Genomic DNA, 14,716 nt, shown 5'->3' with positions numbered 1-14,716 from the left:
GGGGTTTTTTTGTTGTTCTTTTTTTTTTTTTTTTGAAGTAAAGGATTTTAATCTTAAAATAACTGCTATTTCTTATTTGTTTACTTAATGTTACAGTCTTCTTTCACATAAGTTCAAATGTGAAGAATTCAAGAACACCTAGGTGACAGACATTCCCATATCAAATTTCCTTCAAAAAAAGACAATGGAGAAAACGACAGGATCTTTCTCTGAAACAAACCAACCAAGCAGTTACATGGCTGATGTTGTGCTTCCCTCTACTGTTTATCAGAAGCAGCACAGCTACCTCTTAACATTCTGAAGTTTTCCTTAAGAAAAAACAGTGTACAAATGAATCTTCATTCACAGGCAAAACTTAGCCAATAACCTAAATCAAAGGGGTTTTTTTCTTTATTAAAAAAATAAAGGCACTGAACAGAACCATCTGCACTTATCTCAAGTTCAATATTACAGAAAATATCAACTTCCACACACTAATATCTCAGCTTTTGGTTTACAGTCCTTTAAAGTCAACTTCAAGCAGGAGAAAGGCTTCAAAGACTAAAGCTTTGTAATGAAGACTAAAAACATGTCAAGAACCAAACAGTTATCATGGAAGTAAGTAGTCATATATGTCACAAAAAAAAGTATTACATATGTCACATCATCGCTTCCAAGAAATGAATTCCACAGATACATTAAAACTGTCAAAACAGTAGTGGTCTTTATTTCCATCAGACAAGTTAACACTTCAGTTCATTTTACCATCTTTCAACATTTGGGAGATATCTTAAGTTAATGACTTAAAAAAGTGAAATAAGTCCCCTTCCAAAAATATACTGAATTTTATACTGTCCTTCTTATGAGTCATTTACATTATGTGACATCACATATAGTCTTGCAAGACAAAATAATTTATGAACTGTTTTTCAGCCTCTCATTTGTGAGCCCTCAAGGTGTCTACAGAAAGCAAGTTTATACATGCTCTGCAGCAAGCTAAGTACATAGATTTCAAAGGGATCTCAATTCAACTTGGAAAAAAAAAAATCTAGAGAGGTCCACAAATCAGAAAAGGTAGAAAATACTGTATTGGAATAAACACTCAAATTTTAGTGTCCTGGAGGGAAAGTTAACACTAGTTTAAAAACAGAAAAGACTTTAGTCAGTATATTTCTAATTTTAGTAATTGGGCTTTTAATAATGCTGTTATCAGTTGTTTTCAATTATGAACAAGTTAAAACTCGCAGATTACAGAAAAATAAGTGAAAACAATCTCCCTTTCTCATCTAATACCAAGTGTGAATAACATCTTTACTACAGAACTCTTCATGTTGATCAGATGTTTTCATCAGAAACAGATTTTCATTTTAGTGTCAGTTGAATAATTAAAACTTTAGTTCACATCTTGTTTAAAATTTTTATTATAGAGAAGAATCAGTCCTGCAAAACCAGCTGGCAGTCTCTTCCTGTTGCAATTTATGACTACTGAAAAATCACAGTCTTAAACCCCCTGCTATTACCAAGCTTCCTCACAGTCCTTTGAAGAAACTCATTTAGCCACAGAATGATTTGCAAATTTATTTTTTTGGGGGGGGCAGACAGATGTTAAATAAAAAAGTGTCTCATCTCATGAGGAAAGAAAAGGCAAAAAAATAAATGACTAGTTTTCACAGTAAAATGCATCAGCTTTGTAGTTTCATTTGAAACCAAGAACAAATCATGAAACGTCATGAAAATAAGATTAAAAAATCTCCTAGAGTGATTACTAAATGAAATTAAAATTACTACACTAATCAGTAAACCCCAGAAGAAAAGCAGATGCCTCATATCACAGGTCCAACATTAAACAGTATCAATTTTTTAAAATAAATTCATAAAATTTGTATGTTTGGCCACTTTGCACATTTTTCCCCTAAAAAATACAGTGTACAGAAAAAAAATCTCGTAATTCCCAGTATGAATTCTGAAGTATAAGGTCAAACCCCAGAAATTAAAGATCAGCTAAAAGGATTTTAAATTATTTACAAATCCAGCAGGTAGAACTACCGTAATGGCTTCATTTCCATCCTTGTAGTGGCTTTCACTCTTATCCAGCAGCATCTGCAGTAGGAATCTCTTCAGACAGCTTCATCACTGATCATCTGTCATTTTAAGCATTTCTAGAAGAGCCCCAACAGCTCCAAAATAACCCTTTGAACAAAGGCAAAAGAAAACCAAAACAAATCAAATTCCAAAATAAGACATAAGTATGAACACAAACTTTTCAGTTCTGTTAAAGCAACGAAAGGAGTATCGGCCCTACCAAATATTTGCTCTAGCTAAAATACAATTTAATAAGATCTTCTTTAGGTAGAAGAAAGGGCCTGATACTGGAAAAAGTCTTACATACTTCTCCAAAATTATATAAAAAAAAAGAAATTACAGAACCATAATACTGATGCTGTACTGAGGCAGGGAAGTTTCCATGATGGACCTGTCCATCTGAAGCAAGAATTATGCTTGCAAAAATTAATTATACTTGGGGTTTTCATATACCAGCCCACACAAATGAACGTTGCTGGCATCAGGGTCAGAAAGCAAATATGAGAAATGGGCAATGTTTAACAACACATACCACAAGATTAGCAATCAACCCAAGGAGTTAACAAGTAATATTTTCAAATGAATTTGTAAACTAAATAGCATTTATGCAGAACTTAGCTTGTGCATTCAATTCAAAGCAATGGCATTTGTCCCCTTTCAAGTTCACCAAATAAAGAACTACAAGAATTTTGTACTTACAAATAGAAGTATAAGTTCAACATATATTTCCTCACCTCATGTTCCAAAAACAGAGCTTTTAGCTGTCCCTTGGACCAATAATCCATAGCATATGCTAGCACCTTCATAGAAATCATATTAATTCTGAGAAAGTTGCCAACAAACACCACCTTGTCGATGTTCTGTAAAATTGAATTTGAAAAACAGACGAGAAAAATTATATTCAGCTAAATTATTTCCCTCATTCAACATGTACCTCTGCCCCTACTATGAAGTTAAATGGGAATTTTAGGTTACATTTAAATACTTCAGACTGAAAAGTCAAAAAATATTGCAGTTACTGACCGCTAAGTAAGAGACGCTGCAAGAGCAGGGAGGTGCAGAGTTTTATTCCAAAGAAAATGAGAGGCTATTATCATAGATGATCAATATTTCCTTAAAATACTGAATAAATATCAGGACCTTCCCAACGTGACTCAAATTATGAGTGTTTTGATGGTGGCTTTGGTTTTTTTAATTGTATATGGCTGCACTGAAGACATCTTTACCCCCTGCATGGTAAATGAAGCAACTTTCTAGAGATCGCTTTGATTATTAAGTCCAGATGGAGAACTTCTGAAGGGTATCTGACAAGGATTATGTTATAGATGGGAAGAAGCATCTTTCATTATCTATTATCAGGACTGTGATTGCATTTTCAAAAAGCAAGTGAAATGGAGCTGACATAATACTTGACATGTATGGCATTCTGTTGGGGTTTTAGTTTAGTCTTAGGTTTTCCTGTTAAAGGAATTTTCTCCCATATGCATGTTGCTAGGGGACAAATAGCTGTACTTAAGAAAGACAAAAAGGGGAGTGGGGCGGGCCTGGCTACTCCTTTGTCTACACCTGGGTGTGGGGACAGTTCGCTCTGAGCGTCCGGAGAGAGAAGCTGCAGAGAAAGGAGCTGCTGCTGCTTTCTTTTTGGCCGTTCTTTCTTCCTGCTGGAAGCAACGCCGGGACCCCAAAAGCCGCTTTTCCCTGCCCTGCTGGAGACCGAGCTGTGGCTGTCCTGCCTGCTGCTGCTTCGAGCTTTCGCTACGCTGTAGCCCTGCTCACCCTGCCTGCCTGGGCCTCCGTGGTTTTTTCCCATCTGGATACATCTCGTCTGCCACCCGGGATTTGCGTTCGTCCCTGCCATTCCAGCCTGCTGTTCCTGAGAGTCCGGGATCGGCTGCCCAGCGGTTTGTGAAGCCTTTGTTCCATCCTTCCCGGGATCCCAGGGCACCAGAGCCGCGGGTTTCCCGAGCTCGCTCCGGAGCGCCCCCTGCAGCCGCGGGGGAACCATCGCACCTGCCCTGCTCACCGGGAGCCGCCAGCGCCCCTGCCGGCTGCGAGCGGAACTGCACCCGAGGGGAAAGGGCCTGACAGCCGAGAAGGCTGGCACTGGGTTTGTGATTGCTGTTACTGCCAGAGTTGTTGTTGTTTTGTTTGACTGGTTATATACATATATATATATAGTAAAGAACTGTTATTCCTATTTCCCACATCTTCGCCTAAAGGCTCTTGATTTCAAAATATAATAACTTGGAGGGAAAAGGGGTTATATCTGCCACTTCAAGGGGGGCCTCTGCCTTCCTTAGCAGACACCTGTCTTTCAAAACCGAGACAGATCTTGGCGCCCAACGTGGGGCCTGAGGGCATTAAGAGATAGAGGTGAAAAAGGAATAACAGTTCCTCGATAACTTTATTTTGTGTGCTGGATATTGGAACCTTGTTAGGCAGCACTATGTGGTCTAGTTTACCCTGGTTTGGGTGGCATGTAGCCGTGGCTATATTCTTCCCCTTTGCAGCTCCTTACTTGAATATGGGTCCTCTGACTAAGGCTACCATTGCTGTTATCCAGCTTGCGTTATGGGTCGAGAAGGTGAGGAATTCATGGGTTTTTAACTTCCTCCGGAATGTGGGCACATGGATAAACAGCTATCACACACTGAGCACATGTTTTTGGGGTTATGTTAACAATGGTACCTTCTGTGAGGAAATGACACCAGGGGAAGTTTTCTCCCAACCCCTCAACCAGTTCTTTGGGCCCACCCCATCAATTTTCGAAGGGTTTAAATTCCCTCTGAATACTAACCACCTGCTGCTGATAGGCCTACTCTATTTAGCATTCAAGGATAAGTTGAGATTGGCTTGGATATCTACCCGGACACCAGCCCCAGAGACTAGAGATCCTGCCCCAGAACCTGACATGGCCCCAGAGAGTAGAGTTCCTACCCCAGAGCCTGATCCTGCTCCAGAGCCTGACACGGCCCCAGACACTAGAGATCCTACCCCAGAACCTGACACGGCCCCAGACACTAGAGATCCTACCCCAGAGCCAGAGCCTGCCACAGCCCCAGACACTAGAGATCCCGCCCCACAGACTGATACTGCCCAACAGTCCACCTCAGAAATGGACTACCCAAACTGGGTGGGGGTACTGGCAAAAGGGATGCAGGAGATGTGCCAAGAGATGGGTCAGGTGCGCCAGGGGATATGCCAGGAGATGGGTCAGGTGCGCCAGGGGATATGCCAGGAGATGGGTCAGGTGCGCCAGGAGATATGCCAGGAGATGGGCCAGGTGCGCAAGGAGATGTGCCAGGAGATGGGCCAGGTGCGCCAGGAGATATGCCAATTGCTAAGGGAATACACCTCCTCAGCTAGTGAAAAACCCTCTCCCTGCCCCAAAGAGGGTGAGTCCGATGGTGCAGCAGTGGAACCCACGGATGTTACAACCGTCCAGGCTTCAGCTGAACCACAAGGACAACCACAGCCAGCAGCAGTCGCCCCTGTGCAAAGGAGGAAGTATAAGACCAAATCAGTACGACCAGTTAATGATGATGGGCAACCAGGGCCCTCACAACCAGCAGGAGAGCCAGAGCCAGAAATCATTACTGAGTCCCTGTCGCACGACAGTCTCCGTGCTATGCGCAACGACATTGTGCGAAGGGGGCGTGAGCCTTATACCACCTGGCTGCTTCGGGTTTGGGACCTTATGGGCACAAGTGTGCAACTGGATAGTGGTGAGGCAAGGTATCTGGGATCGTTGACCCAGGACCCAGGTGTGGACCAGATATTTGTGAGGGAGCCAGGGCCTCTCTCTCTCTGGGAGCGGCTCTTAATGAGTGTGAGAGAAAGGTTCATTCACAAAGAAAGAATGCAGGAGTATCATCATAGAATGCAGTGGAAGACACTCGAGCAAGGGATCCAACAGCTAAGAGAGGTGGCAATATTAGAGGTACTCTTTGGGAAGGATGGACAGCATGATAATGACCCCGATAAGGTCAGGTGCACAGGACAGATGATGTGGAACCTGGCAAGGCTAGGGCCATCGCAATACACCACCTTCATTGCAACGATTGATGCTGACAATACCCGAGAAACAGTGGGCTCTGTTGCCAACAGGCTCAGGCATTATGACAGCATGATCAATGGCCCGCTGAAAGCTCATGTCTCTGCTGTGGTCCAGGACCTCAAAGAGGAGATGAAGGAGAAGATGGAGGAGATGAGGGAGGAGATGAGGAGGGTCAGTGTGGCACCAGTGCGAGTCACAGGCCCCCAAGTCAGAGCCCGTCGTCCCCCTGCTAGAGAGAGAGGGTACACCCCACGAGCTGAGCTGTGGTTTTTCCTGTGTGAGCATGGGGAAGACATGAGAAGGTGGGATGGGAAACCCACCTCTGCCCTGGCAGCGCGGGTGCGTGAACTCAAGGAGGGAGGCACTAACCGAGGGGGTTCCGCTAAGGTGAAGGTAGCCTCAGCCTCCCGTGATCGAGCTGCCAGGCATTACAGAAGGGAGGATGATATGTCGGATCCCCTTGAAGGTACCTCGAGCATGTACGCCCAGGGAAAGAATGATAACCAGGGCTAGAGGGGCCCTGCCTCTAGCCAGGAAGAGGCACGGGAGAACCGAGTTTTCTGGACGGTGTGGATCCGATGGCCTGGCACATCAGAGCCACAAAAATATGATGCATTGGTTGATACTGGGGCACAGTGTACTTTAATGCCATCGGGACATGTGGGGGCAGAACCTGTATCCATCGCTGGGGTGACCGGGGGATCACAGCAGTTGACCCTTTTGGAAGCTGAGGTGAGCCTGACTGGGAAGGAGTGGCAAAAGCATCCGATTGTGACCGGCCCAGAGGCCCCGTGTATTCTGGGCATAGACTTCCTCCGGAATGGCTACTACAAAGACCCAAAAGGACTCAGGTGGGCATTTGGGATTGCTGCTGTGGAGGCAGAGGGCATTAGGCAATTGAACACCCTGCCTGGACTATCAGAGAATCCTTCTGCAGTTGGGCTCCTGAAAGTGGAAGAGCAACGAGTGCCAATTGCCACCTCGACAGTGCACCGCCGGCAGTATCGGACAAATCGAGATGCTGTGATCCCCATCCACAAGATGATCCGCGAGCTGGAGAGTCAAGGGGTGGTCAGCAAGACCCACTCACCCTTCAACAGCCCCATCTGGCCTGTGCGCAAGTCTGACGGGGAATGGAGATTGACTGTGGACTATCGTGCCCTGAATGAAGTGACTCCACCGCTGAGCGCTGCCGTGCCAGACATGTTGGAGCTCCAGTACGAGCTGGAGTCCAAAGCAGCAAAGTGGTACGCCACTATTGACATTGCCAATGCATTCTTCTCCATTCCTCTGGCAGCAGAGTGCAGGCCTCAGTTTGCCTTCACCTGGAGGGGCGTGCAGTACACCTGGAACCGACTGCCCCAGGGGTGGAAGCACAGTCCCACCATCTGTCATGGACTGATCCAGACTGCACTAGAAAAGAGTGAGGCTCCAGAACATCTGCAGTACATTGATGACATCATTGTGTGGGGGAACACTGCAACCGAAGTGTTTGAGAAAGGAGAGAGAATAATTCAAATTCTCCTGCAAGCTGGTTTTGCCATCAAGAAGAGCAAGGTCAAGGGACCTGCCCGAGAGATCCAGTTCCTGGGAGTAAAGTGGCAAGATGGACGACGTCAGATTCCCACTGAGGTCATCAATAAGATCACAGCAATGTCTCCGCCGACCAACAAGAAGGAAACACAAGCTTTCCTAGGTGCTATAGGTTTCTGGAGGATGCACATTCCCGAGTACAGCCAGATCGTGAGTCCTCTCTACCTGGTTACCCGCAAGAAGAATGATTTCCACTGGGGCCCTGAACAGCAGCAAGCCTTCGCCCAGATCAAACAGGAAATTGCTCACGCCGTAGCCCTTGGCCCAGTCAGGACAGGACCAGAGGTGAAGAACGTGCTCTACTCTGCAGCCGGGAACAATGGTCTGTCCTGGAGCCTCTGGCAGAAGGTGCCTGGTGAGACTCGGGGCCGACCACTGGGATTCTGGAGCCGAAGCTACAGAGGATCTGAAGCCAACTACACTCCCACCGAGAAGGAAATCCTGGCAGCTTATGAAGGAGTCCAGGCTGCCTCAGAAGTAATCGGCACTGAGGCACAACTCCTCCTGGCACCCCGACTACCGGTGCTGGGGTGGATGTTCAAAGGAAAGGTTCCCTCCACGCATCACGCCACCGACGCTACTTGGAGCAAATGGATTGCCCTCATCACGCAGCGCGCCCGAATTGGAAACCCAAGTCGCCCTGGGATCTTGGAAATAATTACAAACTGGCCAGAAGGTGAGACTTTTGGGTTATCTTCTGAAGAAGAAGAGGAGCAGGTGACACGTGCCGAAGAAGCCCCACCATATAACGAGCTACCAGAGAGTGAAAGACAATACGCCCTCTTCACTGATGGTTCCTGCCGAATTGTAGGCGCTAGCCGGAAATGGAAAGCCGCTGTATGGAGCCCCACACGACAAGTTGCACAGGCCACTGAAGGAGAAGGTGGATCGAGCCAATTTGCTGAGCTCAAAGCTGTCCAATTAGCTCTGGACATAGCTGAAAGAGAGAAGTGGCCAAAGCTCTACCTCTACACCGATTCATGGATGGTAGCCAATGCTCTGTGGGGTTGGCTGGAAAGGTGGAAGGCGGCAAACTGGCAGCGCAGAGGAAAACCAATCTGGGCTGCTGAAGAGTGGAAAGACATTGCCACTCGGGTAGAGAAGCTATCCGTGAAGGTCCGTCATGTAGATGCTCACATCCCCAAAAGCCGGGCTAATGAAGAACATCGTAACAACAAACAGGTAGATCAGGCTGCGAAAATAGAGGTGTCCCAGATAGACTTGGATTGGCAACATAAAGGAGAACTGTTCCTAGCTCGATGGGCCCATGATGCCTCAGGTCATCAGGGCAGAGATGCCACCTATAAGTGGGCACGAGACCGAGGGGTGGATCTAACCATGGACAGTATCTCCCAGGTTATCCATGACTGTGAGACATGCGCTGCGATCAAGCAGGCCAAGCGGGTGAAGCCTCTGTGGTATGGTGGGCGATGGTCCAAATACAAGTATGGGGAGGCCTGGCAGATTGATTACATCACACTGCCTCAAACCCGCCAAGGCAAGCGCTATGTGCTCACAATGGTAGAAGCCACCACTGGGTGGCTGGAGACCTACCCTGTGCCTCATGCTACTGCCCGGAACACCATCCTGGGCCTGGAAAAGCAAGTCCTTTGGAGGCATGGCACCCCTGAGAGAATCGAGTCTGACAATGGGACTCATTTCAAGAACAGCCTTATAAACACCTGGGCTAGAGAACATGGCATAGAGTGGGTGTACCACATCCCTTACCATGCACCAGCAGCTGGGAAGGTTGAGCGGTGTAATGGACTGCTTAAAACCACCTTGAAGGCACTGGGTGGGGGGACTTTCAAAAACTGGGAGATGCATTTAGCAAGAGCCACCTGGTTAGTTAACACTCGAGGTTCCACCAGCCGAGCAGGCCCTGCCCAATCCGAACCCCTACAAACAACAGATGGAGATAAGGTTCCAGTGGTGCACATGAGAGGTATGCTTGGAAAAACTGTTTGGGTAAAGTCTGCCTTGAGCAAAGACAAACCCATCCGTGGGGTTGTTTTTGCTCAGGGACCAGGTTGCACCTGGTGGGTGATGCAAAAGGATGGAGAGACCCGATGCTTACCTCAAGAGGACCTTGTTTTAGGGTGAACTACCCATGGCTCTGCACTTGTATCAATATCAGCATGTATATTTGTATATAATTTGGGTAATGCATAGATTTATATGGTTAAAAAAAAAAGTTAAGTTTCATGTAACATGTTAGTATGGGAAAAAATTCGGGGTGGATAATGTTGGGGTTTTAGTTTAGTCTTAGGTTTTCCTGTTAAAGGAATTTTCTCCCATATGCATGTTGCTAGGGGACAAATAGCTGTACTTAAGAAAGACAAAAAGGGGAGTGGGGCGGGCCTGGCTACTCCTTTGTCTACACCTGGGTGTGGGGACAGTTCGCTCTGAGCGTCCGGAGAGAGAAGCTGCAGAGAAAGGAGCTGCTGCTGCTTTCTTTTTGGCCGTTCTTTCTTCCTGCTGGAAGCAACGCCGGGACCCCAAAAGCCGCTTTTCCCTGCCCTGCTGGAGACCGAGCTGTGGCTGTCCTGCCTGCTGCTGCTTCGAGCTTTCGCTACGCTGTAGCCCTGCTCACCCTGCCTGCCTGGGCCTCCGTGGTTTTTTCCCATCTGGATACATCTCGTCTGCCACCCGGGATTTGCGTTCGTCCCTGCCATTCCAGCCTGCTGTTCCTGAGAGTCCGGGATCGGCTGCCCAGCGGTTTGTGAAGCCTTTGTTCCATCCTTCCCGGGATCCCAGGGCACCAGAGCCGCGGGTTTCCCGAGCTCGCTCCGGAGCGCCCCCTGCAGCCGCGGGGGAACCATCGCACCTGCCCTGCTCACCGGGAGCCGCCAGCGCCCCTGCCGGCTGCGAGCGGAACTGCACCCGAGGGGAAAGGGCCTGACAGCCGAGAAGGCTGGCACTGGGTTTGTGATTGCTGTTACTGCCAGAGTTGTTGTTGTTTTGTTTGACTGGTTATATACATATATATATATAGTAAAGAACTGTTATTCCTATTTCCCACATCTTCGCCTAAAGGCTCTTGATTTCAAAATATAATAACTTGGAGGGAAAAGGGGTTATATCTGCCACTTCAAGGGGGGCCTCTGCCTTCCTTAGCAGACACCTGTCTTTCAAAACCGAGACACATTCCTTTGTTTCAAAGCTCATTTGAACTCAGGTTTCATTCAGGCAATTAAGATTTTTTGAACCATCAGCACTAGGCTGCCAATGAGAAAGCCACAGACTATCCTTACTTGTATGTACATCACTGCAGTGAGCAGTGGCTCTGTGTGGTGTTTAAACAATGCCCATAACTATCTCACCAAGCCCAATTCTGCCTGTTATGCACAAAACTGCACTTGCATTTTGCGTTAGTGTACCAGATGATGTTGACCAGACACTAGAACTGGTCTAGAAGATTCAGTAGGAGGCCACATCCTGGAGACAAAAGCTTTTACAGGAGTCCTGAAGAGCCCTAGAACGGCTATCTTCAAGAGTCTTCCACAGAAGATTGCCAGAAAAGCTGCATAAGGGCTAGAGTTAGCAAGGGCTACCCCTCTGCATTGATCCAGCTCTATAAAGCCCAACAGCTGGCTCTGCAGTAGGGGCTAGAGTTAGCAAGGGCTACCCCTCTGCATTGATCCAGCTCTATAAAGCCCAACAGCTGGCTCTGCAGCAATTCCTGTGCTACAGCCACAGCTGTGCCGTGTCCCGGACTGCGCCGGTGACACAGCCCAGGGAACATCCTCGCTGGAACGCTCGGTGCTGGACAGAGCCGATCCCCACACGCCGTAAGTCATTCATCCAGTCTGCTGCCTGAGGGACATGCCTGACTGCCCTCAAGCCAAACACAGCAACACAAACTTTACTGAAATAGTTTAGCTTCAGTCACCTGTCTCCTTAGGCTCTGCAGCCACACCACCATGCATTCATACTCATTCCTAGGAATTTATGACTGAAAATAAGAACTTCTTAAATTTCAAAAGGCTGCTATGGAACACGGCCAAGAGCACCTTGCATCCTTGGATAAGGCAGTTTTGTCTCTGAAGTAACTCGGGACAAAGGAGGGACAAATATGCAACTAATTAATTTCCTTTAATGCCATTTCATAAAATTGATTAGAATCTACATTTCAGTTTCACATGCATATGATTTTTTCTGAATATAAAAATGTTACCAGAAGCAATACCTAATGCAGAGTATATTGAATCTAAAAGTACTAGTCATATCTAAGTAGAATAACAGTGCATATCAACATGCAAGTTTCATATCAATTTTGTTTTCCAACATTCCTTGAGTTGACAAGGTTAAAAATTGTATTGATAATATCAAGTTTCCTAGATTTTCTGAACTGAACTAAAAACAAGTTTAGCATATTTCAGAAGTTGAAATGCTACTCTTAAGGGAGTCTTGTCAATGTCCACTGCTGAAACTTTCAAAGCTGAAAGACAGGAATCTTAAACTGATGAAGAGATGGTGGTGACATGCTTACTTAAGCTAATCAAATTACAACACCCTGGAAAAGACATGCACTCTTTCACTCTGTGGGGTCTCATTAAATTGTTCAACTACCCTGCAGCAGAAAGCTGCAGTATACCTTCAATACAGAATATTCACATATCTGCCAATATAATTGAATAGGGAAATCTAAATCAATAACACAATAAAAAACCCTGCACATACTTTTGCAAGGCAGCTTGTTCAGATGCAAAATTACATGTTCTGCAAGTAAGGAAAGTATAAACCAGGAGATTTGTTTCCTTTATGCACTTCTGCTGTGCCTAGGACAGGCCATTTCAAAGGGTCTGTGGCCAAATGGTTCCAGACTATGGAATTTTTCTACCCCACTGCCAACTTTGTGCAAGCAAATTTGCTTTGAAGTTCTGCAGACAGAATATTTCATTTATTCCCCAGCCTCATTTTTTCCTGCACATATGCAAGTCATTTTCAACATAATATTAAAGCTGCAATCATTGGGAAAAACTTATCAAAAGTCATGCTTCAGGGCATAAATTGATTCTGTCAACCTAAAAGTGAGCTTTACCATAACCCTAATCTAATACATACAAGCTCCACAAAAGAATATGATATTCAACTGTTTATTAAGCTCTTACTCAGTGATTTGATTCATCAAGCTTGCTCTAAGTCAGAGCTATGTCTCCCAAAGGCAATTTAGTGTCTAGATTACTTAGCAGAATTATAGCATTAGTTTTTTTTCCCAAGAGCAAGCTATCTGAAGATTAGTTTACTTAAAATGATACTGCATGTTTGATTTTTCTTTTTAATAGTATGTAAAGTGACTAAATGAAGTTTTCATTCCTTAGAACTACAAAATAATTTACTTCAATTTTGGAGAAATTCTACTTTGACACTGTGAAATGAAGATTATTTAACACATCAATTCACATTCCTCCACAAGATTCTATGGATCACATCCAATTCTTAAGTAAGCCTGCCCCCAGAACAAAGATGTTAGGAACTTTCTCACAATGACTCAGAAGCATTAGTTTCATTAGCAGCCTATCTCCTCCTCTGAATGCACCGCATGTGGTTCCCTGCTGCAACTCTCTATGCTTTGATAGCCCTGTACAATGCTGCTTGAACTCCATGCCACAAGGCAACACTGTAAAGAAGCTGAAAGCAAAGAGAACACTGAAAGAGAATCATCCTGATTGAAAGAGTGGAATTGCCCAGAAAAAAAGAAATATGCATGCCTGTAGCCACTTTTCACAACGAAGGAAGGTTATCAGTGGCATTTGATAGGGGCATACACTACAACTCGTGCTGTTCAATATATTTTAAAAGTCCTCTAGAGAGGAATATGAGAAAAAACATAAAAATGGCATAGAAAATCAAAAGAGTATAAAAAATTAACAGCATAGCAATGCTGAAGAGACATCCTGTGACTGAGGAAAAAATAGCAGGTGAAGTTCAAATCAAAAAAGTGAAATGACACAACTAAAATGGGAAAGAGAGACACTTGATTATGCAGACACAATGACAGGCTCCAAATTAGCCACTTTAAGATGATATCATGGAGGGACTGTTGATCATTTCTTAGAAATGAGTTCCATGCTCACAAAAATGAAATATTATGAACTGTGAGTAAAGGAACTCTGAACACAAAATTTATCAATATATCATCACATAAATTCATTGAGCATCCACACTCTGAATACCATATGAAGATCTGATAATTCAATCTTAAAATTACAACCATAAAAAGACTGAAAAGACAAAACGAAGCAGTGCAAAAAGAGTGTCTTCTCTTTTTTTAGGAAAGGAGACTAAGTACTAGGACCTCCTGTCTTGGAAAGAACAAGAGGGAGATGTGGCAAAGGTTTATTAAAAATCAAATTGAAACCTACACCCACCAAAAGTACTAGCAATTAATTATTTACTGTTTCTCATAAAGCCATAAGCTAGATGAGACCCATTAAAGTAATTAGATGGCAGTTGGGTGAGTTTCTTGGGTTTGTTTTGTTGGCAGTTTTTTTGGCTCTGTGTGTGTGTGTTGTTGATGAAAAATATAAAAGAAGCAGCAATTTCTTCTACCAACAGAATGCTGTGCAGGTAAAACACCTGTAAATTTTTTTTTTTTTTTAAACTTGATATAAATTCATTATCTGCTCAGAGCCGATAAAAGGTACTAGTTACCACATAATACTAAAGGATGCAATCTGCAGATAAAAACAAGGGCCTAAATTTTTGGGTTTGTGGTGGGGATTTTTGCATTTGTTTTTTCTTTTTTAACTGCTGGAAGCTGTAGTGTATGGATGGAACATCCATCCATATTTATCATGCCTAACAAAAAGATTGTAATAAGCATCTGATAGGAGTTTGAGGCAGGGAAATGAGCTACATTTTTCTTCTTTCTGACACAATGCAATGGAACTTACATCTATCCAAACATTTAAAACAATACACAATTTGAACCCATCCTGCTATGGAAACAATCCAAGTAAAATAGTATTAAAAATAAATTATGCCATGCTATAGTAAAAT

The 14,716-nt window shown here is 44.6% G+C and overlaps 1 protein-coding gene across 18 annotated transcripts in view; it reads right to left on the bottom strand.

Moving 5' to 3' along the window:
* Nucleotides 1–681: 681 nt before the first annotated feature.
* Nucleotides 682–14,716, bottom strand: part of PANK1 (pantothenate kinase 1) — a 50,807-nt gene continuing 36,772 nt past the window's right edge. For all 18 annotated transcript variants that reach the window (XM_048310726.1, XM_048310731.1, XM_048310739.1 and 15 more), the window contains 2 exons: nt 2,796–2,921; nt 682–2,169 (listed from right to left, as the gene is read on the bottom strand). In XM_048310726.1, the coding sequence (XP_048166683.1) occupies nt 2,110–2,169; nt 2,796–2,921 (186 nt within the window). In that variant the 3' untranslated portion in view covers nt 682–2,109. The remainder of the gene's footprint in view (nt 2,170–2,795; nt 2,922–14,716) is intronic.

This window comes from Corvus hawaiiensis, chromosome 8 (assembly GCF_020740725.1).
Source record: "Corvus hawaiiensis isolate bCorHaw1 chromosome 8, bCorHaw1.pri.cur, whole genome shotgun sequence".
NCBI classification, from domain to species: Eukaryota; Metazoa; Chordata; class Aves; order Passeriformes; family Corvidae; genus Corvus; species Corvus hawaiiensis.
This window is presented reverse-complemented; position numbering and strand designations above follow the sequence as displayed.